Source organism: Tetrahymena thermophila (assembly GCF_000189635.1).
Source record: "Tetrahymena thermophila SB210 genomic scaffold scf_8254288, whole genome shotgun sequence".
In the NCBI taxonomy this organism is placed as follows: domain Eukaryota; phylum Ciliophora; class Oligohymenophorea; order Hymenostomatida; family Tetrahymenidae; genus Tetrahymena; species Tetrahymena thermophila.
The window spans coordinates 11,014-37,718 of record NW_002476124.1 but is presented as its reverse complement, the minus strand read 5'-3'; the positions used below and the strand labels follow the sequence as shown (position 1 = coordinate 37,718).

Sequence of the window (26,705 nt, the reverse complement as noted above, 5' to 3'; positions counted from 1 at the left end):
ATATAAAATAAATACAGATTTTATTAACAAATAATCTTAATCAAAATAATTAAAAATACTTCTAAAAACGTAAATTAATTAATTAATAGTTAATAACAAATCTTAAAAAAATATAAATCAATAATTCTTTAAAAAGATTCTATTGATGATAATTTATATCTAGTTATAACAAAATATTTTCTATTAGCTTACAATTCATCAAAAATCCTTTTTTAAAAATTAGCAAATAAACTAACTCTTTTACTTCAAAAGTAAAATAAGTAAGTAAGAAAGCACTTCATTTTTATAATTTAAATAAAATTAATGTGTAATTTAGTTTAAAGAGCAATCAATTTATAAAATAAATTTTATTTACTATGCTCAAATCCAAATTTGCCGTTTATAAAAAAAAAAAAATTATAATAAACAAGATGGTAAAATTTAAAGATTTTTAAAGTTAAAACCATTTAGTTATTTAACAAATATATTGCTTATATTATATAAATATAAATTTATTTTATCTGTTTTATAATTGTTATTTTTAAAAAAATATTTTTTTCAGACAATATCAGCATCAGTACCAACATAAATGAAGCCTTCATTTAAACTTATCTGAATATTAGAAATTTTTAAGTTTTAGACAAGTATTTAGTTAAGATCTATTCCATTGTTAGCAAACAAGTATTCGTTAATGAAAGGTATAGCCATATTCAATATTTTGTTAACTGTTGAGTGGCCAAATATTTTGAAGATGATACCTGGTTCAACTTCACCTCCAAAAGCCTATATTTAGTTAATTATTTTTTAAATTTAAAAATAAATAAATTTTAAGAAAGTAAGTAAATAAATAAGTACTTCAAGCCTTGAAAAGCTAAAATTCTCAATGGAGAATTTAAGAATTTGTTTTTCTTCATAAACTTTAGCAGATATGTCAAGTTCGCTATCGATTGTAATAACTGTAATTTGTTCATCTTCTAGTTAGTTGCCATCAGAATCGAATTGGGGTTTTCTTACTTAGAGATCTAAAAGTACTGCTATGCTGGCTGAAAGCTCATTAGATTTAATCTTGATAGAAGGATAAAATAAAGATTCAATACCTAAATTCATTTTTGCATCTTTTCCAAACTTTCTTTATACTGCAGGTAGAGTCCACTTAAAAACTTCAGCTGTAAAATTGAAGTTATCTGATTTCTAAAACATTTCATATGTAATAATCAAATCGAGTTTTCGTTATGTAAATGCAAAATAACCAGCAGAGTTAAGAGAGTATTCGTGGATCATCATTTCAATATCATTAGAATTGCTAGAGAAATCTGGGAGAACTGGTTGACTGAAGGGAGGTCTTTCGTATTAATCAGATGGGAAAAAGAAAAAAGCGGATTAAAATTCAATAAATTAAGAATTAACTATTGGAGATGCAGTTTAATGGATATCAAGAGATATGCCATTTCCTAAGTTAATGAAATATATCTTTTAGAGAGCTTAAGTTAGTTAATTTTCAATAATTTTTTTTAAACTATCCTTTACTACACTAGCAAGTATATCTACTAATATTCTATGGACAAATGTGTCATTCAATACCCAATCTATGATATCTGCTAGCCATTAAAATAACCCACCTACCTTCAATTAAAGTTTAAAATCCCAATTAATATTAATATTTTGAAGTGTTGCTTGTATCTATCCATTTTAATCCAAATCAATTTTGACATTTGCATCAAAATCGTTAATTTTAGGAACTAAATCAACCCCAACAGACTATATATAAATTAAAAAAAATATTTAAAAATAAATTAATTAAATAAATAAGTTTCTTACTGCTTCTAATTTTTCTTTGAAAAGCCAAAAATCTATCACTTTTTCAGCATGAAAAGTAAGGACAGGTTCAATAATGAAGTGAGAAATGTGAATATTAAAATTCCCTTACTCATTTCCTCTAAAATCAGTATTGGCTATGTCAATAGAAAATTAAGGAATTCTAAAATTTTATATTTCAAATTTTATGCCTTACCAATTACCAACTTCTTTATTACCAACATAAATTGCTTTTACCTAGGGAATTAAACGTTCTAAAAATTCGTCTTTAAGCCTGTCAAGAAATCTATTTTATACTCGGAGTACCATTGCAGGGAAAGATTGGAAGGGATTCTTAGTGATTTAAAATATTTAAAGATCAGTTTGGGTAGAAATATGGTTAGGAGCGATGTCAGTTTTACTATTGATTAATTCAACATTTTAAAAGGGCATAAGCTAAATACCATGAGAGAGCATCAAAAAGTTTGTAAGTCTTGGAATAGATTACAAGAAAACTCTTTAAATAGCGTTTTTTACTCTATTTTCATCGATTTAAATTTCATTTTCGTTAAAACCTTGCTTGGACTTCTTGAAATTCGTAATTTGGACTCCTTCAAAGTATAGGAAAAGCTTTGAAAATATAAAAAAAATAAATTAATAAATGGTTTTTAAATTAAATTTGGTTTATCTACTTAGTTGATATCAATTCTCATAGATAACTCAACGTGACTAACAATTTGAAAAGCGGCAATTAAAACTTATCCTTAAGTGGGTATATCTACAAAAAGATTCATTTCTAATTCTACTTTAGTCATTACTTTAGGTTCTCTAAACAAGAAAACTTCGCCTAAAATAGAAGTCATAGGATGAGATAAGGTCTTAAAGGTTATAGTCATAGGGTAATCCTAAATAAATTTTTGCTTTAGGCCAGGAATTAGATTATCAATTTAGTAAACAGTCAACTTTTGCTTACTCTCGATAGGTAAATTATTGTTGTTTAATGTGAATTAAAGCTAATTAATAAAAATTACATTATTTTTAGTTAATTAAAAGAAGAGTAATAATCATTACCATGTTCGCATCATGCATAGCATAGAAAAGGGAATTGAAAAAGTATTCATTCATCATCAAAGTGTCTTCTTGTTTGTGACAAAGATTATCTCTGCTAGGGAATACAGTTGGAGGAGGAATGTTAGGTCTTGCCTTTGGAACTAAGCTATTATAGAAGTACATGTTTCTTTCAAACACAATTTTATCACCAGCCATATAAGGTAAGGAAGTAAAGTTACGATCCAAGGAAATATTCGAATAAACGCTAATATCAGCTAACCAACTTCTCAAGATATCTGTCAATTAATTTTCAAAGGAAAATTTAATAGTATACATGATAGCATCTGGAGGAACTCTCACTATTTATTATTTTTTAATTATTGATTTTAAGTATTGATACTTTTTAATTAAGCACACAAATTCATTTGTAAAATAAATTATTAAATAAATCAAAAAATGTCGAGGGACTTTTATTTGTGAGAAATTATAAAAATTTACTCAAAAGTTTAAAAAACATTAAATTTTAAATTAAATTATGAATTTTTACTAAATTCATGAGGGAGTTAAACTTCCATTAAAGCTATATTCTAGTCAAGCCCAGCATCAAAGAAACCAGCAGGAATCATGTATGAATTAATCTAAACTTCGGCTTTAGTGGAGTTAACATATATGAGACCTTATTCATTAAATAGCAGTTGGAAGAAAATTGAGAATTCAGCATTGTCTGTGGTAGCAGGAATGTCAAATATTTTACCATTTACTGTTAAGTGCAAGTGCAATTTGAAGCTAACATTCTTACAATTTATGACATAAGTGTTATTTGTTTGATTAATAGTTGTTTATTGAGAATCAACCTTAGATTCATGCATATAAAGTTGAAATTAAACTGGAATTCCTGAAATAGCACGATCCATTGAAGCAATAGGAATGTTTTTATAATCAGGGTTAAACTGATGAAAAACCATGTTTTGTAAAATCAAATCAGTGAACGCTTACATAGTTAGGTAAGTCTTACTGGCAGGTCCAAAAATATCAGTTTAAGGAGGATTGTAATGAGTATAAATCCAACCATGAGAAAATTGTATTGTTATGGCAATTACAAAAGCCATAAACAAGGCATTCTTCGCACTTTTCATTAGACTTTTCTTTTTAATCTGTTTTCTATATTTTTTGCTGATTTTATTGATTATTTTAGAATTCATAAATATTCTAAACATTAGAATCAATTTCTAGTGAGGCATTCAATCATTTATATTTTTTTATGGTGTTGGTTTCTTTGGAAATTCAATAAAAGATTTACATGTTTTATTTAGTGAGTGATCTTCTATACGAGAATATTTATGATAATTAGATTGTTAATCTTAATTTATTTTAGTACAGATTTTTATTCCTCACTTGTAAATTAGATTTGTAGAATTGATTTGATCAAAATTAAAAAAAATGCTCAGATTTATTCAGAATTAATTATTGTGTAAATTAGACAAGCTATATCACTGATTATTAGTTTTTAATACAATTTGATATAAATTTGATTGGCAAATTGATTAATTAAAAATAATACGTAACAAGATTTATGTATCAAACTATTTTTAATATCTCATCTGTAAATTTGATTATCATAATCATTTAGAACAATATTAAATAAAAATATAAGGTTTTTAGAAATTACGTCTTGTTTATATTTTATCTTTCAATCAATTTATTATATTTTTTAATACTTAAAACTCAATTATGTTTTTAATTTCTTTTATTATTTCATATATTCTTCTCTTCATCTTGGATGAGGAATCCTCTTAGTAAATATGAACAAAATTAATTTTTTGTAAAAATTATTTGATAATTAACCATAGATAAACTTAAATTCTTTGAAACAAATATTTAATACTTAAAGTTGGAGGAGTAGAATGAAAAAAACAATTTATGAGCAAGATGTTTCAATAAATTTTTTCATAATATTGCTATCCAATTATTAAAATTCCGCTGACTGGATACTAACATAATGTCAGCGGAATTTCAATAGTTTTTATTTAAAAATTAAATGCTAAGTAGCCTAATTGCTTGTTTTATTTTTGTTTTTCAGAATTTATCTGACAAATCTACCTGTGATTTTATTAAAAATAAATGCGTTTTAATTAATTTTTTATGAAAAACTAGTTTTTAAATGACTGGGCTTATAAAAAATGCGCGGATTTAAGTATATACAAATTTAAAAGAAGTTGTATTGTATATAAACTAGCTATAATTATTTTCAATCTAAATATCAATAAGTTAAAATATAATCTTAACATTTTACATTTAACAAATTAATTTAAGGTGAATTTAAAAAATTAGTTTTATTTAAAAAAAAGTAATGCTATAAAATTAAAAATACTTTAACAGTCTAAAAGATGTAATTAACAAACAGTTCTCAAACTAAAAATTAAAATAAATTTCTAATAAAAAAGTTTTAAAATTCTTCTTTTTAATCTCTTACAAACATTTATATTGATCTAAGGTAAAATCATCAAATAAATTTATTAAACATTATTAAGGTCTGTTATTTTACTATAAAGTATTTTTATAATTATTTATAAAGTAAAATAATAACTTATTTATAATCAAAAAATTTTTAATATCATATTTTCAGCTTAAACTATAAATATTAAATTCTTTTTTGTTTGAGATTTACTGATTCATATTCTGTTAAATTCTTAGTGAATAATTAATTGATGATGAACATATTTTCGATTTCTTTTCTAGTTTATCAAATTGCTCTAATGTATCATTTCTGACTCTTGATCTCATGTAAAAATAATTTCTTCCATGATTTATTGTGCTTTTATTTTAATTCATTTTAGTCATGTTTTCTGTCATTTAAATTTGACTTTTTTTATCTTCAAAAAATTATTCTTTATTTAAATTTTTGTTTAACCTATTAAAAGGAGTAGTTAAATAAAATCATAAGAATTAGTAATTTTAGGAAATACTTTAGCAGATTTAACTAAACTTTCAACCTTAACACTAAATCTTAGGTAAAATTAAAATATGTTATTTGACTTTTATATTTTTTATTTTTATTCAAAAAATTTGATATTAATCGATTTTTATTTTCTTCAATTATTCTTAATATATTTAATAAATGTTATTTTTTTAATTTTATTGCTATTATTTGTTAATATTTTGAGTCTTTTAAAATCTCTTTTATTTCTTGATTATATCAAATAAACTTATATATTTATTATCTTTAAAATAAAAGTGATAATGAAGTAGACCAATAAGGTATATCAGGACTATGCTCTCCTTTATCAAAATGCACTCAGCTATCCACTTTGAGTATAGATCTAGTGTAAATTTGCTTTTTAACTCTATGCTATAAATCCTCATATTATAATTAGTCTTAAAATTTTAATTTGTTTTATGAGTGTATTTTTTTTGCATACATTTATTTTTTCCTTCAAATATTCCAAATTTTGATATGAATAAATGAGTGTTTACCTTAATTTTATTTTAAATTTATTTTTAAGTTAAATTTTGCTCAAGAAATAGTTAAAAATTTTTTATCAATTTTATTTTATATAAAAAGTGGAAATTCAATTGATAACTAAATTGCATAATCTTTAATATCTGCTATAGCAAAATGCACTAATCTCTCGAAATTATCACTATATTTAAAGTAATATTTTTTTTGTTGTTTTATTTAACTTTTAGATGTCTCCATGAGCACTTTTAATAAATGAATATCTGTAGTTAAATTAAAATTAAATTAAGTATTTTAAATTAAATTAAATAAAAATTAAAAAATTAATTTATTTGGTAAATAACTTTTTTTAATACTAAAGTGTTAACTAAATTGGTGATTTAAAAGGATTAGATTTATTTTGTATTTTAACAAACTGCTCTAATCTCTCAATTTTAAGGTTATAACTAAGGTAAAAATTATTTGATTGTTTTTATATTTAAACAAAATAATTTTATAATTAATATTATGATATTAATTAAATTAACATTTTGCATAATTTTATAAAAGATTCTAAGCAAGCTATCTAGTTGATTATGAATTTTTAAATTTTTGTTTATATTTTTGATAAGTAAGTTTTTTCTCACTCTATTTTTTTAAATTTTACTAACTAAAACATTTTAATTTTGTAAAAAGTAAAAATTAGATCAGAGATTAGGATGTGTAAATTTTAGGAAATGCTCTTGTAAACTAAAATATGCTTTCAAATTTAACATTAGATTTATCGTAAAACTATTTTTTTTTTCAAGCCTCTATCATTTTTTGCATTGAATCAAATTTATAATAAATAGTTTATATTATTTATTTTATTATAAATTTTTTATGATTCTATTGAATTAATTTAAAAAAATTTTTTAATTAAATAAAACTTAATTAATTTTATCATAATTAATATTGATTGCTATTTTATGATTAAGTTAAAATAAAATTGAACAAGCTGGTGCATAGTTTTTAGGTTCAGCCTTAGCAAAATGTAAAAATCTATCAGTTTTAGATCTCAATCTAAGGTAAAATATAAATTACTATTACTTTTTATATTAATTACTGCCTTTTCGATTTGTTAAAATCCCATCAAATAGCTGTTACCCAAATCTGAAATCTAATTTAAAAACCCACACTAATAAGAAATTTATAAACATATCTTTATCAAATAATTAAATTTTATTAAAATTATCTTAATTTATTTATTGTGGTTTTAAATATTTAGATTCAATAATTAATAATTAAGTTTATAAAAATATATCTGTTTAAATAAATACATTTCGCAATTTCAAAAATAAAAATTATTTCAGATCTAATCTTAAAATTTATATATCAAATATATCGCCAGAAACCTATATCAAAAATTATGAAAGTCTATCTACCCAATTATGAGCACAATTTTCATTACAGGGTAGAAATTTCTTTAGTATTTAATCAAAATTTTCATTTTTATTGGAATAAATTGTGAAAACATTTTTTAATTTGAGAAAATTTAGAAATTGATAAAAAATAAATAATATGTCCCCTCCCCTCCCCCTCCCCCACTCCATAACTTTGAAATTCTCACTTCAATATTCATTTTGTTTTTAAAAAAAACTTTGAGATAGAGGAGGGGATTAAGGGGAGGGAGACTGGCAAATTTTATTTTGAGATATACCATTAATCAACTATAAATTAATTAGGAGAATTTAAATTATTCAATAAAATGTGTAAATATAAATTTTTTTATAAATTATTAGAAGATTGAAATAATAATTTAAGTCAATCTTTTTTCAGGGATAGAAAGGATCATTTAAATTTTTTTATTTTATCCCTTTATTGGATTAAATATTTGTTTAGCCAGTACTGATAAAATAAATATGAATGAATGAATATCAGTGATTATTTTATCTAATGAAAATTCAATTAATAATTTAAAAAAATATTTATTTAATTAAATATATAATTTTTAATATTTAAATATGTTCTTTGATTATAGGTAATATATTTTTATAATTTTAAAGATAACTTCAAGGATTTATTTATTTATTTGTTTTTTTGCTTAAAATTTATTTATTTTTAAGTTGATGAATTTTTTGACTTATTTCTTTTTAATATTAAATATTTTTTATTATAATTTTTAAATATCTTCTTGATTTTATTTTATTAATTCTCAAAAATATAAAAAGTATGAGCAAACTCGGTGATTTGGGTATAATAGGTTTAGGTATTGCATTAACTAATATGACTAATATTTAAGTTTTAACACTTTGGTTATAGTAAATAAACTAGTTTATTTTTTTATATGCACAAAATATATTTTTTCATCTATTTATTAATTAAATTCTTAAATTAAAATTTTTCATCAGATTTTGAAGAAAACTTAGTATTTTATTTATTCTTAAATCTTTTAATAATTTTTCTAAGCAATAATTCAATTGGACCTGAAGGAGTTTCTATTTTAAGCAAGAGTTTAGCTAATCTTTTATTACTTCAAAATTTGACAATATGGTTTTAGTAAAAATTATGCTTTTTTTATTTAATTATATAAAAACTATTCATAAAATAAAAAAAATGAGTAAAATACACTTAGTTTTTTGTTGAATTTTTATATTTTATCTATTATTTAATTAATTTTAATATTAATAAATTTAGCATAATACTCTTATTTATATGAAATAATAAAGACAATATTTTTATGATAAAATAAAAGAAATAATTCAATTAAAAGTAAGGGCCTTTCAAGTCTAGTTTCTCATTTATCTTCCTGTATAAATCTATCAATTTTGGCATTATGGTTTGAGTAAAAATAAATAAATAAATCATTTTTTATTTGTATTATAACTATTTATATTTGAAATAAGCTCATCAAAATATTTAGGAAATTAATCAAATATTTTATTGAGTTAATTGGAACTAAATATTTACTAAATTAGTACTGTTTTTCATTTGTTATTCATATAAAAATAATTCAAGTTATTGCTAAATTGATGACGATGGTGCTTCAAATTTGGCAGCTGCTTTATAAGAGTACTCAAATATGTCAAAATTGATTCTCTATCTAAGGTAATAAATAATTATTGCTCTTATTCCTTAATTATGTATAAAAATTAAAATATTTTTTATTACTTTAAAAGCAGTAATAAGATTGGTGATATGGGTGCATAAAATTTATGCTCTGCTTTAAAGAAGTGCATGAAACTTTAAAATTTATCTTTCGATATTAGGTAAAACAGTTATTATTATTCTTTAGAATATTTTTTAATAATTAAAAGTTTTGTATTTATAGCAATTTTTTAAATTTCATATAACTGCTTTTCTAAGTAAAAAAGATAAAATAATTTTTAAAATTAAAATAGAAGAAATTAAATTAGTGAAGAATTAAAGTTTTAAATGAAAATGAAAGTTATTAAAACCAAGAGATTAGTTCAGAAATCCATTTATATTTGAAAATAAACTTGTTAATTTAATATATATTAGTAAGCTAATAATGGATGATTTTTTAATTATCTAAATAATTTAGCTGTATTTATTATTAATAAGTATTTAATTTACAAAAGCATTCACTTTTTAAATTTTATATTTGTTTTTTGTTTATAAAAGGCAAAATAATTAATTAAATTAATAATTTAAAAACATAAAATATCCTAACTTTGAAATTTATTATAAGTATTAATAACTAGAAATCTAATATTTTTTTATTTATTTATTTTTATTATGATTTTGATTAACTCTATTATTAATTTAGTATCATTAATATGAACGGTTGTAAACAAAAAGACTATTTTTACTATTTTTTGCGTGCTAAGTTATCAGAAAATTAAAGTAAAATCAGAAATTAATATATGTGATTACTTACATAGATTTTAATTAAAGAAAACTATCTGTAATATCAGATTAAAAATAAATTCGCATATTAATTTTTGTTCATATAACAAATTGTGTTAGTAGAAAGAAAAGTAGATAAATAGTTAGTTAGTTAACAAAAAATATCATATTTAGTTGAATTGCATAAAAAATAACATACATAAAATCTTATTTAGATCTAGAGTAATTAAAAAAGAATAAGCTTAAAAGAAATCCTCAAAGCAGATCAAATAAGTTTTGTAAACAGAAATAAGATCGTTGAAGAAAAAAATGATTCTAGAGAATATTCAAAATTAGTTTTTCAATATTCTCAAAATTTTAGTTGATAAAATTTCTACATTAGATAGATAAGAAATAAATTCTGAATTTATTTATAAACTTCTGTAAACTTAAGCTAACTCAGATTAAATGATCTCCCTCCATTTTTAATCTTGCAACAATAAAGATTTATTTTTCAAGTAAATCTAATCATCAGGGATGTTAAACAATCTGAAACTAATATTGCAATTTATGCTGTTAATTTCTCAATAAAAAGTTAATCTCAACAAATTAGCAGAAAGAATTCCTCATTTTACTAAAATTTAGCTTTGCAAGAGTAAAATTTCTACATATTCTGTTGCTTATTCTTGATTTTATCATAGTTTACAAAAAATGATCTTTACCACATATCTTTTATTACATATTATAGCAGATTGCTTAATTAAATTCTATAGTTAATATACTTGAAATTATTAATTTGATCATTTAAAATTTCTTTTTCAATTAAAACCATTAAAAAAGGATTTCCAATCATAAATATTTTTTTTGTATTTAAGAGTAACAAAAATTATTCTAAAAAATGAATACATAAGTTGATCTGATTAAGATAAATATATAAATAAATAAATTATTTGATTACATGATTTATTTATTTTTAAAATAATTATTATCAAGCAAAAACAGAATTATATATAATTCATATGAAATTTTAAATATTAAAAAATATGCTTTTTATGTAATTAATATTTTCATTTCTATTAAAAGTTGACTTAGACTTACCCTTTGTTCATAGCAGAATAAATATCATTTAGGCTAAGCATGTAATCTTTTTATAATTTTAAATTTATTTTAAGCAAATAATAGTCTAAATAGATTTACGAACTACTTACTTCTTAAAAGATTATTTAAGTTTTTAAACACAATATATTTTAAATATTTTTTAAAGCAATAATTCTTTATTCTAATTATAATTATATTAATAATTAGCTAAATATTAGATAGTGTGAAGCAACAGCAGTATAACTTAAGTTATCTCTTCCTTATTAAAACTGTTATTCCTCGTCATACTAAAAGATAGAAGACCAATGCTAAAAAATAGAATTCTTAAAAATGGAAAAAAATATGAATCTATCTCATTACATTTTAAAAGAGAATATAAAGTAAAATGTATTCATATCATTAAACCATCAAAATAGAAATTAGTAAATTCTTTTAAACTTCTAACTTTTAAATCAAAAAATTTTTCTAAATTTTAAATGCTAAATTATTTTCTAAATAATTTAAAAAATTTTTGCTATAAATTAATTATTTAAAATACTTACCTTATTTGGAAAATAGACGGATGACTTGACTTTATCTATCAATTTATTTTAAAATAAAATTAAATTTATTAAAATAAATTTAAATTTTAAACAAATAAATTGGAGATAAAAAAATAAAATACAATACAGTATTTAAGATAAATATTATTCTCAACTTATTTATATTTTATTGTATTTATTTTCAAATTTTTAAAAAATTTATAGTTTTCTTAAAGCAGCAAGACAAGTGAATATAAAGATAGTTTCTACTACTGATTTATAATTCTCCTTTGATTAATAATAACCATTTAAAAAAGACAATCATACTAAATTAATCAATCTACAAAATAAGAACATGATAAATAAATTGTCCTAACCAAAATTAAATAAGTTAAAAAACGCTGTTTTAATTGGATAAAAAGCTAGAATTAAATAAATTATGCAAAAAGAAAATGCAATTTGTAATTAAATGAAATATCAATTGCTTGGAGGTAGTAAAAATCTAAAAGAGGCTAATTATAAAGAATAATAAAATTATCATGAATAAGATATTATTGATAGCTATGAATAAACAATCAATAAGAAAAATAGATAAGAAATTAGCTCATTGATAAATGCAAATTTAGAGGAGAACAAAATTTAAGTTGAATTTAATGAAACTTAATATGATGAATAAAATTATTCTAACACTCAATAAGGAGAATTTGGAAAATTAGATAAGGAACTAAATTAACTTTTATAAATTTTGTGTGACAAGTATTTAGAAATCCAAAAAAAATAAAATTAAAGCTTGAAAATGGAAAAACAAAAAATTTAAGTTGAACAAAAGACAGAATAACCTGAAAGCACTACAATTATCTCATAATAATCATAAACAACTTCTCAGTTATCAGATTTCTAAGGAATTTGCCTTTCTAATTAAAATTCATTTTCTTATTTTGGATAATAAGGTGTTAAGAGATTTGAAACCATCAAAGAAATTTTAGAAAGTTAATAGAAAAATGAAAAAATTTAAAAGAACTTTTCAAATAAACTTCAAAAAAATATTGATGCTTATTCTGAGCAATTTTTAAGATAAATATTTTAATTAGGTGATCATATTAACAGTGGAGGTGAGGCAGATATATTTACACATGCATATGATGAAAGTATAGCTTATAGAGTAATTAAATTAGATGAAGATGAGGATCTAAATGAATAACTATTAGAATTATACAGTATTAAGGAATTATAAGAATAAAATATTTTAGATTTAAATACTTCTCATCTAGTAGAAGATAAAGATAATGATACCAAGTATATCATACACGTTATGTAAAAATGTTAAATGAGTCTTTAAGATGAAATTTCATCAAAAAAAGTTTTTAGTCTTCGAGAAATTTTAAGATTTATTTCTACTGCATTTCATTTATTGATTGTACTTAGATAAAAGTATATCTATCATTCAGATATTAAACCAGGAAATATCTTAAAAATTGATGATAATAACTACAAGTTATCTGATTTTGGTGCTTCTTAGTTAGTTAATTTTATTGATCCTTTTTGTGATTTTAAAATGTATACACCTGGCTTTATACCATAAAATTAAAGCTTGGATTTACCTTTTTATCATGACATCTATTCTTTTGGTAAAACTATCTAAAAGTTATTAATGTAATTAGAAAATCAATCAGAAATTTCTGATTGTTTAAATAAATTTATAGACGAAGAAATTTGTAAAGATGATAAAAACTCTATTAATCTAGATTGCTTTGAGTTGCCAAGAAAGTTTATAAATATTTTAATGAATTTTGTTAATTATGAAGTAATTGAGGCATTCTTAGAAGAATATTTAAAATAGATAGAGCAATACTTAGTAATCAAGAAAGAAAATAAAATATTTCAGTATGAATCAGAATATTAATATGCTGAAATAGCTATTTTGATTATTTCATATTTAAGGCAAGATTAAACTTCAATTAAAATTAAGGCACTGATAACTAAAAGTTATATTTTATGTAAAAGAAAACAATATGAAGAATCTCTCAAATGTTTTAATGAAATTTTTAGAGAAAATTTTAAAGATGATAGCTAATCAGAAATCCTAATAAAATCAATTACAATTGTAAGCAAGATCTTAATAAAACTAAATAATAAGACAAATTTATCTTAAGAAAATCAAATTAAACTGATTGATTTGATTAAATTAGCCAATTCAGATGAAATGTTTGATAAATTAAAAATAAAGATAATAGAGCTTCTATTGCTAAAATCAAGTGACATTTATCCAATCATTAGAGATTTTTATGATTCTCTAAAAAAATAAGATGAAAATTAGGAGCTCAATATGGTTTATAGGATAATTACAAAATTTATTAGGTACTTAAGAAAGTAAAATTGCTATGACTAATCTCTTTACGATTTAATTTAATTTATTCAAGATGATAAAAAGAATCATGATTCTTATTACAAATAAAAATTACTGAAAGAAATGGGCTTATATCTTTACAAATTTCTTTTTTAAAAAGATGAATAGCTAGACATTAAATTATTTGTTAAATATGAAAAAGAAATTTTGCTTTTGCCATAAATCATTTTGAAATGCTTAAATGACATTAAGCTAAAATCAAACTTATAAATTTAATTTGACAAAAGCATTTGGCAATAATATTCAATATTTTTTAAGCTATAACAATTAAATATTTATAGCTTTGATGGTGGCTAGAAAATTTTAGATAATTTAGAACAAAAATTTAAAAATAGAATGGTTAAAATAAAAAAAAGTAACTAATTACCATATAAGGAATATGTTTTATACAATAAAAATAATTACTGTCTAAAGTATCTTAAAAGAAACAATATACAAAATTATTAGTTTTTTAATGAAGAAGAAAAGGGATAGAAAGAAAAACAAGTAATTTAATCAATAAGTCTTATAAAATAAACTATTTTAAAGCCTAAATCAAAAAATGAAAATCAAAAAAATAATGAGATACCTTAAAATCAAATAGAAACAATCAGCTTGCTTAATTTCATACCATACTTTGATTGTGAAAAAATAAGTCTAAATTACATAGGTTCTTTGGAAAAATTCAATGAAGGATTTGAATAATTTAATTCTTAGCTCTATTTTGGTAATTTAATACTTTGTAATCTAAAAAAGTAATTATTTAAATTAAAAACATTTAACATTTAAAGAAATTGAAATATATTTAGTTTGTTTTATTAATTTTCTTTTTATGTCAATATTTAATTTTATTTATTATTAAACTACAATAAAGCTTGCATGAAAAAGAGAAGATTTATTAAGAAATTACAAATCTGAATGTTGAAATCTAAAATAAATATTAATCTCACTATAAAATTGAGAAGGAAGCATCTTTAAGTTTAAACATATAGTAAAATTATTTGGTTAATTTTATAAGCTACAAATTTTTTAAAGTTCTTTAAATATTTTAATTTTTAAATATTTTACTAAAAATTAAATATCTTTTTTCATGATAAATTATCGTTAATTTATTAATTTCTCAAAGATATATTTATAAACTTGATTTATTAAATAAAATATTTTAGTAGGGTTAGCGATTATAGCCTATTAAATATGCCATGTTTTACTTTTTTTACATCAAATTTAAGTAAGATACAAGCTCTCAAATTAAAATTTAAGTAAGCAATTCTTTAGATTAAATTAATAAATTTGAATTAAATTTTATTATTCATGATAGATTTAGCCCAGATATAATTTATCATTTCAATACAGAAATCGATACAATGATGTTTTATATTGATTTGTTTATGAAAGCTAAAACTCTAAATAATATCACAAAATTAACACTTGACTTTAGGTAATTAGATTTATTAAATTAGTATGTACATAGATCACTCTTTATTAATTTTAAATATATTTTAAATTTACTTTTTTTACCATGAAAATTGATATTATTTTATGTATTTATTATATATGATACAATTTTCAATTTTTTTAAATATTAGTTGTGGAGTTATATAAATTATTAAAATTTTGTGTTTGTGCTTATTTTATTTTATTTTAATTATTTAAAAAGTGAATACTTGATCAATATGGGTAACAACTTAGCTTATATATTTGAAAGTTTGTAGATGTGCCAAAAAATTACTGAATTGAATCTTAACTTTGAGTAAATTATTTAATATTCACTTAATAGTAAATTATTGGCTATTTTACTATTTCAAAAGAAAATAATGAATTAATATTACTAACTATTTTTAAATTAACAACTTAATAATTTAAAATTATTTTAAAAGAAATGATAGTGAAATTGATGATGATGGTGCTTTTATTATTGCATAAACTATTTTAAGAAAAAGCCAAGATCTTGTTAAATTAAGTCTTAATCTATCGTAATAAAGTTTAAGCTAATTTTAATAAATTCTTAAATTTAAAATTCAATCAATTAACATTTATTTAATATATAATTTGATTAGTAAGAATTAAGTAAAGATAGAAGGAGTAATGAGCATTGCTAATGCTTTGGAGAATTGTCAAAAACTTACTTCATTAGAATTATTATTAAAGTAGTTTCGATTCTTAATTTTTTATTTACTTTAATAGGTCAAAAATAATTCTTTTATATTAATTAAAAAAATATTTATAGTGATAACTTTATAGGTAATGAAGTGACTTAATAAATTGAAAATATTATACAAAAATGTCAAAATTTAATGGAATTAAGTCTTGGTTTAAAGTAATTTAATTATTTTAAATATTTATTGAAATAAATTATTTATAATTTACTCAATTAATTTAATTATCTTCTTTCAAATTAATTTTTTCATTATTTTAAATATTAATTTTTTAGATGTAATCTTATAAGTGACGAAGGTATTTATTCAATTGCAAGTGCTTTAAATATGTGTCAAAATATTGCTAAATTAAGCCTGAATTTATCGTAATTTAATTTAACGTAAATAATTTACGAATTTTGTTAAATTTTAATTTTATTTGATTAGTTTGAATAACATCGAAATTGAGGGAGCTATGATTTTAGCTAGTGCTTTTGAGAATTGCCTTAAACTTACTTAATTAGAAGTTAATTTAAAGTATGTTCTTTCTATATTGATTTTAATTAAAAAAAATGATTTAATTGACATTTATGGGATTAAAATTTTTTAAATACAAAAACAATTATAGCAAGAATTATATTGGGAATGATGTTACTAACTGTGTTTTAGTTATCATGTAAACTTGTCAAAACTTAACACATCTAAATCTTGGTTTAAAGTATTCTTCATTCATTTTAAAAGCAAAAAAAACATAAATATTTAATTATTATAAGTGATAATTTTATAACTGATGAAGGAGTTTAGAATATCGCAAATGCTTATACTAACAGCAAGAACATTACTGAATTTCGACTTTATTTAAAGTAATCTTATTATAATTATTTCATACTTAAATTATTAATTTTTGGGCAATAGTTTAAATAAATTTTAATTTATTAGTAAAAATAACATCACTTTAAAAGGAGCTTCTATACTTACAAAGGCTTTAGAAAGCAATAAAAATATTTAATGGCTAACTTTTGATTTAAAGTAATATTAATTATTAATTAATTAATTAGACTCATTTTTTCATTTATTATTTTATTTACACCTAGTTGTATAAAAATTTTGTTTATTTTTATTAATATAAATTAATATATAAAATTTAATAATCAAAGTGGTAATTGTATAGAATATGAAGAACTTCACAATCTTTACTAAACTTTTAGGCAAAATATGAAAAATAAAATGTTTAAGTATTTTCTATTTATTTGATAGATTTTTATATTTATTATAATGATAATTTCGTTTCTAGTTTCTAAGGAAATAATAGTGAAGAAGTAGAGAAATTATAAGAAAAATATGAGGTTACTTAAATAGTAGATTATGTGTAATAATTTTCTTTTATCTTATTTTTGTAAAATAGTAACTTTATTTGCAGCTTCCTTTTCTCACTTATCACTTTTATTTGTTTGATGATTCTTATTTTCTTTTACCATTGAAACAAAAATATTAGAAAAAAAAACTTAAGCTATTAAATGAATGAGAAACCTCAAAAGTATCTAGATTAAAATGAAAAGACTACTTAATTAAATATTACTTCAAGGTAAAAATTTATATTATTAATTTATTTTGGATTTTAGTTAGACAGTAGATTAATCAATCTTTCTCTTTAATTAAAAATAAACTTTTTTATGAAAGTAGTTTTTTATTTATTTTTACTTTTAATAAATTTTCTCTTCTTTAAACAAAATTTATTATAAATTAGTTTCGAGCAAACCTCTAATACAAATGATTTTAGAAGTCCAAATCAATTAAAAATGATTACTCTATCAGAAATTTACATTAAGTAATATAATTTTTAAGTTCTTAGTTCATAGTTATTTTGTTGATCCTTATAAAAATTAATTTTCATGCTATTAAATAAATTATATATATTTAAAATATGAATAGTTGGCAAACAGTTTTTACTACAACAGCTCAAAATATTGCTCAATATTTATTAACAAAATAGCAAAGTTAGTTCGATCTTAATCTATTGTAATATTAAGATATTGTTTTTTTAAATTAACTAATTACTATTTAATTACTGTCAAAATTCAAAAATTAAGGTTCTCCCTTATATTTTTATTTTCAAAATATTATTTCATAAAATTTTTATTAGTAAACCTTACATTTTTATAAAAATAAATTAAAATAAGTGTTCAAGGTAGTTAATTATTTAGTGAAGATTAATGCTTTAAAAATTGTGAATAAATCAATAAATATGTTTACTTCCATGGTCTTAGCTTGATGTAAATTAATTAAAATATTAATTAATCTTTTGATTTTAATTTGTTTTTCAATATTTTTTTAGGTAAAATAAACAGAGCTAATAAATTAAAGATATTGAATAAAAGCAGGATCATGAAATGGAATAATTAGATCTTTATTTAGAGTAATTTATTACATAATAATTTTGTCATTAATTTTAATAAATTTTATTGGTTTAATTTTTTTATATTTCTATTTAAATTATTAAAAATATTTAAAAAGTTTCAATATAATATCTTCAGAAGCAGCTTAAGTTATCAAAAATATGTTGCAATAGTACAAAAGTAATATCAAATTAAACCATCAATTTAAGTAAAACAATTTAATTTATATTATCAATTTTATTCAATTTTTTTTTTTCACTTTTTATTATTTTTAAATTAAAAAAAATAATAATAATTAAAGTTAATTATTTTAATTTTTCCTTTAGCTCATACAAAAATTTTGATTATGAAACTATTATGAGTGCTTTAGATAAATCTGCAATCACATTAAAAATTGATCTATGCTAATAGTAATTTTCTTAAAATTAATCCCTTATTTTTTCTTTATTTTTATTGAACTTTTATTATAAATAATACAATCTAAATAGAGGAAAAAGCATTTTAAATGAAGGGGCTTAAAAGATTGCAAATACTTTAGCAAAGTGCTAAAATACCACTAAATTAAATCTTTGTTTAAGGTAAAAACCATTAAATTATTTTAATGAAATTTTTATTTGAATTTTTTAAAGATTTTTAATATTTTTTTTTAATTTAAATGTATTTAAAAAATAAATCTATTAGTGAATGCTCTATAATCGATGAAGCAACTAAAATTATTGCATATAATTTGAGAAATTGTAAAAATATAACTGAATTAAGTCTTAATTTATCGTATTCTTTTAATTTAAGCATATTAATCTTATTGATTGTTTAAAATATAAAACTATTTTATTTTTTTAATTTATTCAATTTAATTATAAAATAATTTTTGTATAGATCAAATAAAATTGGTATTTAAGGAGCTAAGTATATTTCAGATGCTATTAAACACTTTAGAAAGGCCATTTAATTAGATATTGATTTAAAGTAATTTTTTTATTTATTATTTAGCATTTTACTTAACAAATAATTTATTTTATTCAGAAAATGTTAATTTAAATATTTAATTAATAGTTAAAATGATATTAAAGAAGAAGGGGCTTAATGCATTGCAGACGCTTTATAAAATTGCCAAAATATTACAATATTTAATCTTTCCTTAAGGTTATTTTCTAAAATTTTAATTTTTTCATAATTCCTTACAAAAATAACTAGAAAGTTTATTACTATTTTTCTTTATTTATTTTTAGCCAGTATGGTTTTATTTTCAAAAATGTAAATAAAATATAGCTAGTGTAAAAAATTTTGTAATAATTTAAATATTTTAGGAAGAATAAAATTGGTGCAGAGAGCATTAAAAATATTGCTAATTCATTGGAAATGTTCAAAAAACTTTCTTAAGTGAGTCTTGATTTATCGTAAGTTTCTGATAGCATGAATTATTTTATCATTACAAATCATAATAATTTGATGAATAAATATTTTTGATACCTATCTTTTTTCTAATATTAAGCTTTTTTAATCATAAATGTTTACAATTTTTGTATTAAATAGCTAAAACAAAATTGGTATCGATGGTACTCATTATATTTCAAGAGCTTTAATTAATTGCTATAATGTTAACTAGCTAAGCATTAATTTAGGGTAATTTTCATTTTCATTAAAGCTATTTCTTATTTTTATTTGTAAATTATTTCATATTTATTTTTTAAATTTAACTAGTGAGAATGATATTAAAGATGAAGGAGCAAAGTTTATAGCTAGTGCTTTGGAAAAATGTGAAAATCTAGCTGATTTAAAACTTTCTTTAAAGTATTTTTAACAAAAATTTGTTGATTTATTTAAACAAAAAAATGATTTTTTTTAAATACTTGATATAAATTTTTGAATGATTTTGAAATATTTTAAAATTTATTCATAAATCTAAAATTAATTTTTGTTAGGGAAAATCATATTTCAAGTGAAGGAGCTAAGAATATTTTAAATGCTTTGAAAAGTTGTAATAAAATCACTGGTTTAAATATCGATTTTGAGTAATTTTTATCATAAAATTTATTTAACATTATAAATATTTTTTAGATAATTAAATTTAATTTAATAAGAAATTTTATGTCAAAATTTAAATATTTGCTTATAATTTTATTCCATTTTTAGAAATAATTAAATCGATGGTGAAGGATTTAACAGTGTCATTAACAGTATATTTAAATGTTAAAAAATAACTCATACCAGTCTTAATTTTAAGTAATTTTATTTATATTTTAAATCAATAAAAAGTTTAATTTTTAAAATAATTTTTTTAGTAATAATAAAATTGATGTGAATGTATCTTTGAATGTTTAAAATAATGATGAGAATTCCCATAATATTACTTAATTTAGTCTTGATTTGGGGTAAAATTTATTTATTTTTTTATCTAAAAAATAATTTATTTCTTAACTATTTAATTTATTAATTTCTTTTCTACTTCTAAATTTAAATATAAATTTATTTATTTAGAAATAATAAAATCAGTCTTGAGTAAGCTTAGAATATTACAAATTTTCTAAAAAAATGTAAAAATTTATAGAAACTAAATCTTAACTTGAAACAAGATATTCTGTAAAATTAAATAATTTTTTATATAAAAATTTTATTAATATATTTTTTTATTTGAGTAATAATGCTTTTGGAGATGATCAAATTTAAATAATAGCAAATTTTTTGTAAAATTGTCAAAGTCTCACTGAAATAACTCTCAATTTAAAGTAGTTTCTTAAATTTTTTATTATTATAAATGCTTGGTAATTAGTTTAAAATATTAATTTTTAGGAATAATAAAATTTCTGCTGAAGGAGCTAAGAATATTGCTAATGCTTTGACAAAATTATAAAATCTCACACTTTTAAATCTCGATCTTTGGTAATACTTTTGAATTTATTGTTTAATTATTCTAAGTTAAAATATAAATAAAATATTTTTAAAGTCAAAATAAAATAATCTCAGAAGGTATAATCAGTATTACTAATGCTTTGTAATAGTGTCAAAAAATTAGCAAGCTAAATTTAAGTTTTGGGTAATTTTAAACTATAATTTTATTTGATTTAATCATTTAAATATAAAAAAAACTATGCAAGTTTATTTATTTTTATTACTTTAAACAAAAAATCTATTAGTTAATACTTTTAAGAGAGTGATCTTGTTAATGTTTTTGCTGATTCTTTGGCAAATAGTGAAAATATTAGTGAATTAGATCTTGAATTTTCGTAATTTTCTTAATTTTCATTTTTATTTTTTAATTAATAAAATAAATTAATTAATTAATTACTTCATTGATTATTTCTGATTGAAAAGCAGCGTTTGGAAATAAAAGCTTTGATATTAAAAAATGAATGGAAAAATAGAAACTAATTGATATTTGATATTTGATGTTCAAATTCCATTAATTTTATTGATTTCAAAGTTTTCTACCAACTTTGTTGAAAAGTAATTTATATCATTAAAAGTTTGTTATCTTATAAATAGAGCAAATTTGAATTCTCAAAATGCTAAAAATATTTACAAAGTGTTGGAAAAATGTTAAAATGTTACTCAATTATCTCTTAAATTCCAGTAATTTTATACTTAAAACTTTTTGATACATTTTTTTTAAATTGCAAATTAATTAATATTTTATTTTGTAGTTAAAACCTTTAATTCTACTTTACTTTTTATATAATTTTTTTAGTTATTTTAAAAATCTAAACAATGACACAAATTTGATACCTTTACCTGATAATATTCAGAATCTCTCTGGCTAATTAGAAAAATTATAAAATATTACTAGACTGGAACTTTCTTTTTTGTATTTTTCTTTTTTTATTTAATTTAGCTTTTTAATTTATTAGAGGCTTAAATAAGCATACCAAGTAACTAACTAACTCACACATCATTTTCTAAATTAAGGAGGGTACAAATAAAAAATATTAATAAAAATTTTTCAATAAACTGCCTTAATATATTGTGGTCTTAATTTATGAACTTTTACATTATTTGATAAAAATTTTTTACAAATACTAACCTAAACTATTGAAGTTTTTCTGTTATTTTTTTATAGTTTAACAATTTTACTTTAAAAATAAATTAAATTTTATTTTTTTAGAAATGCTGATATTGGAGATGAAGGAGCTTATTATATCTCAAGAGCTTTTGAAAAATGTTAAAACATTACTTAACTAAAACTTGATTTTCGGTAATTAAATAAAAATCTTTATATTTAATTAATTTAATTAATTTTTTTACTTTTTTCTATTTTAAATATTTTGCTTTTTTGTTTGATTTTATTTTTTGAATGAACTAAAAAATAATTATGAAGCTTTACATAAATCGAAGCTAAAGGGGTTTAAGAAATCTCAAGCGCTATTGAAAAATGTCAAAAGATTACTAATTTAGCTCTTAATTTGTCGTAAATTTTTTGAAATTTAATAGAAAAAATAATTAAAAAACAAAATATTATTATGTTAACTTAATTTAAAAAGTTCACTTATACATTTACTATTATGAAATTAAATAATTATTTTATTTAGTATGAATAATATATAAGACGAAGGAGTTCTAAGCATTTCAAACACTCTGGAAAAATGCCAAAATATTACTGAATTATTTCTTAATTTAGAGTATTTTTTATTAATTTTATTTTATTAAATAAATATAAAAGAAATAACTCATAGTTATATTTAAATATTTTAAAATTTCTTTAATAAATTAATTAAATATTTTAATTTTTAGATAAAACAGGTTAAGCCAGAAAGCAATAAATAATCTAATAATGGCTTTAGAAAGAAGTCAAAACATCACAAAATTACAATTTCATTTTTTGTAAAATTCTTAAACTTTAATCATTTTGCAATTATATTTAATATTTTTAAATAAATTAAAATATTAGGGATTTCTCAATATGCTTTAAATGATGAAACTATTCAAATAGACAAAAATACATCTTAATTTATCTCAAAAATTAAAGATAACAAATATCTTAATAATTATACAAAAAATGTTTTTTATGTTTTGTTGAATTTTATTCCTGTTAATTTCTAAATTATATGTATGTACGTTTGTGAGTGAGTTAGTTAGTTAATTACTTAAAAAGTTAGTGTAGTCTTAAAAATTGTAAAAAAAAAAATTCTATTAAAAATAAATGCACCCATCTCCTGTAAAATTTAAATTTTTTACTAATTAAAAATGAATTATACTGTAAATGCTCATTAATTAAGGCATTCCCTAAGTATCTTTTTTACCCAAAAAAAAAATGCCTTAAATTTAAAAATTTAAGTTAAAATATTTGATTGAGTGAAGCTATTAAAGTGGAGAACATAAGGCATATATGATAAAAATTATTTTTTAAAAAGTTTATGTAAAAAAAATGTAAATGTTCTGATTTATGACGCAATAAAATGTGACTGATGTTATAAAATATTACTGAATTATGAAAAAAAATTTTAAAATAGGCTAAAATTAAAAATTTAATAGAAAAATCATAAATTTTGATATAAATTATAATTAATAATATTATTAATTAATTAATTAATTAAATTTTATTATAAAATTATTTATTTATTTTTATATAAATAATATTCTAACACATCAGCCATTCAAAAAAATAGTGATTTCAATTCACTAAATTTTTGAATGGTATTTTTCTATATTAGTAAGCTAATAATCTATAATTTTTAATTATCAATATTATTTAGTTGTATTTAGCTTTAAAAAGTGTTTAATTTACAATCCCATTTACTTTTTTAATTTTATTCATATTAAATATTTGTTTTTTGTTTTAAAAAGCCAAAATGATTTAGCTGAATTAATATTTTAAGTGTATATTTAAAATATGTTGAAATTTATTTTTAGTTTCGAAAACTAGAAATCTAATATTTTTTAATCTACTTTTGTTATAATTTTGATTAACTTTATTATAAATTTAGTATCATTAATATGAATGTAGTAAAAAAAAGTATTGCTTCTATTTTAATATTTTAAATATTTAGATGAAGAAAATCAAAATAAAATCAGAAATTTTATGATTACATAGATTTTAATTAAAGAGAACCACCTGTAATATCATAATAAAAAAGAAGTTTGCATATTAATTAATTTTTCTTCATATAACAAATTGTGTTAGTAGTTAAGTAGATAAAATAGTTAACCAAAAGTTGGATAAAAAATAGCAGAACACTTTATTTAGGCATAAAATAATTAAAAAAGTATAGGCTTTAAACAGATTCTCAAAGTAGAACAATTAAAATTTGTAAACAGAAATAAGATCACTGAAGAAAAAATGATTCTAGAGAATATTCAAAATTATTTTTTCAATCTTGTCAAAACTTTAGTTGATTATTCAACTACATTAGATAGATAATCAATGAAATATGAATTTATTTATAAACTGCTATAAACTTAAGCCCACTCAGATTAAACGAGCTCCCTCAATTTTTAATCTTTCAACGATAAGGATTAATTTTTCAAGATAATCTAATCATCAGGGTAGTTAAACAATCTTAAAATAATATTGAATTTAATGCTGTTAATGTCTCGATTAAAAGTTTAACTTAACAAATTAGCAGAAGGAATTACTCATTTAATTGAAATTAAGCTTTGCAAGAGTAAGATTTCTATTTATTATGTTACTTTTTTGATTTTATCATATTTTTAAAAAATCGTGCTTTCACACATATCTTTTGTTGTATATTATGCGGATTACTTAATTCAATTATATATTTATATTAATTTAATCATCAAAAATTCCTTTTCAAATAAAAAATATCTAATAAAATTGCCAATCATATCAATCATATCATATATACCTCCCCAAATAAATATTAGGGGCAACACTGCTAATCTTTTGTTTGCCCAATATTTTTTTGGGGGTGGTATATATGAATATATTAAATAGTGAAATTCATTAAATTCACAAATATGATTTCAAAAATTAATAAGTTGATCTGTTTAAGCTAAATATCAAAATAAATAAATAATTCATTAAATAATTTAAAAATAAAATATTTTATCATGAATTATTTTTAAGCTAATTATTGATTATCAATCATAAATAGCATTATAATTCTAATAAACTTTAAATATTAAAAAATAGGCTTTTTATTTAATTAATATTTTCATTTCTATTAAAAGTTAATTTAGGCTTACCCTTTCTCCATAGCAGAATAAATACCTTTTAAGCTAAGCATGTAATTATTTTATATATTTTAAACAAATAATCACCTAAATAGATTTATAAACTACTTGTTAAAAGACTATTTAGGTTTTCAAACACAAAATATTTTAAATAGTTTTCAAAGCAATAATTTTTTATTCAAATTATATTTATATTAATAATTAGAAAAATAATAAAAAGTATAAAGCATCAGCAGTATAGCTATAGCTATATCTTATTTGTTAAAACTATTATTTCTCACCATACTAAAAGAAAGAAGACCAATACTAAATAACATTCTTAAAAAAAAAAAATAATCTGGATCAAGCACATGAAATGTTAAAAAAGTATCTCAAATTAAACTATTAAAATAGTTATTGGTAAATTCTTTTAAATTCTAACATATTAAATCAAAATATTTTTCTAAATTTTAAATACCAAATTATTTTTTAAATATTTTAATATTTTTACTTTAAATTATTTATTTAAAATATTTACCTTAAAATGGATTATTCTATCAATTTATTTCAAATAATAACTTTTGTAAATTCTTTTTATATAACTTTTATTTTAGCTTATTAAAATAAATTTAAATTTTAAATAAATAAATTGGTGATATTAAATAAAAATCGAATAATTAATATTGATCATAAAAAATATATATTATTCTCAACTTATTTATATTTTATTGTATTTATTTTCAAATTTTTAAAAATCTATAGTTTTCTTAAATCAGCAAGACAAGTTAATAGTAAGACAGATTCAGCAAAAAATTTTTTATTTTCTGTTGATTAATAATAATCATTTAATAAAGACAATGAAACTAAATTAATCATTCAACAAAATAAGGATATCATAAATAAATTGTCCTAACCAAAATTAAATAAGTTAAGAAATGCTCTTTTAATTGGATAATAAGCAAGAATTAAAAAAATTTT

General features: G+C 19.8%; 5 protein-coding genes across 5 annotated transcripts in view; 4 read left to right on the top strand and 1 right to left on the bottom strand. All coding sequences in view use genetic code 6, as the record gives it.

Moving 5' to 3' along the window:
- Window positions 1–537: 537 nt before the first annotated feature.
- On the bottom strand, window positions 538–3,959 carry TTHERM_01287960 (LBP/BPI/CETP family, carboxy-terminal domain protein; the record flags this gene model as incomplete). The annotated part of the gene is made up of 6 exons (XM_001025338.2): window positions 538–762; window positions 835–1,737; window positions 1,798–2,403; window positions 2,466–2,786; window positions 2,845–3,182; window positions 3,371–3,959. 6 exons carry the CDS (start codon window positions 3,957–3,959, stop codon window positions 538–540), a joined length of 2,982 nt encoding a protein of 993 aa, XP_001025338.2.
- Window positions 3,960–5,535: 1,576 nt separating this feature from the next.
- TTHERM_001287959 (cyclic nucleotide-binding domain protein) lies at window positions 5,536–9,742 on the top strand. Its single transcript, XM_012800392.1, has 13 exons — window positions 5,536–5,607; window positions 5,745–5,834; window positions 6,059–6,148; window positions 6,386–6,475; window positions 6,642–6,731; window positions 6,956–7,045; window positions 7,237–7,326; window positions 8,470–8,559; window positions 8,708–8,797; window positions 8,994–9,083; window positions 9,257–9,346; window positions 9,418–9,507; window positions 9,640–9,742. Coding segments are annotated over exons 1-13 (1,083 nt in total). The 5' UTR covers window positions 5,536–5,605; the 3' UTR covers window positions 9,731–9,742.
- A 296-nt stretch (window positions 9,743–10,038) lies between these two features.
- On the top strand, window positions 10,039–12,065 carry TTHERM_001287958 (kinase domain protein, putative; the record flags this gene model as incomplete). Its single annotated transcript, XM_012800391.1, has 6 exons — window positions 10,039–10,127; window positions 10,177–10,742; window positions 11,171–11,226; window positions 11,393–11,607; window positions 11,932–11,953; window positions 12,024–12,065. 6 exons carry the CDS (start codon window positions 10,039–10,041, stop codon window positions 12,063–12,065), a joined length of 990 nt encoding a protein of 329 aa, XP_012655845.1.
- An 80-nt stretch (window positions 12,066–12,145) lies between these two features.
- On the top strand, window positions 12,146–23,530 carry TTHERM_001287957 (kinase domain protein; the record flags this gene model as incomplete). The annotated part of the gene is made up of 44 exons (XM_012800390.1): window positions 12,146–14,847; window positions 14,967–15,083; window positions 15,259–15,351; window positions 15,411–15,530; window positions 15,750–15,842; window positions 15,970–16,065; window positions 16,150–16,239; window positions 16,320–16,409; window positions 16,524–16,613; window positions 16,675–16,764; window positions 16,856–16,945; window positions 17,001–17,090; window positions 17,167–17,256; window positions 17,385–17,462; window positions 17,522–17,596; window positions 17,723–17,812; window positions 17,975–18,055; window positions 18,160–18,246; window positions 18,408–18,500; window positions 18,563–18,643; window positions 18,742–18,831; window positions 18,950–19,033; window positions 19,112–19,201; window positions 19,305–19,394; window positions 19,500–19,589; window positions 19,677–19,766; window positions 19,931–20,020; window positions 20,157–20,246; window positions 20,325–20,414; window positions 20,546–20,635; window positions 20,757–20,846; window positions 20,906–20,995; window positions 21,102–21,203; window positions 21,260–21,349; window positions 21,414–21,503; window positions 21,568–21,657; window positions 21,758–21,847; window positions 22,107–22,193; window positions 22,309–22,425; window positions 22,723–22,812; window positions 22,936–23,025; window positions 23,147–23,236; window positions 23,349–23,438; window positions 23,506–23,530. 44 exons carry the CDS (start codon window positions 12,146–12,148, stop codon window positions 23,528–23,530), a joined length of 6,561 nt encoding a protein of 2,186 aa, XP_012655844.1.
- Window positions 23,531–26,662: 3,132 nt separating this feature from the next.
- The window catches only part of TTHERM_001287956 (kinase domain protein), a gene marked incomplete at both ends in the record, with an annotated part of 1,453 nt that continues 1,410 nt past the window's right edge, over window positions 26,663–26,705 (top strand). Inside the window, one exon of the mRNA XM_012800389.1 lies at window positions 26,663–26,705. This exon is cut by the window's right edge and continues 159 nt beyond it. Within this exon, the coding sequence (XP_012655843.1) occupies window positions 26,663–26,705 (43 nt within the window).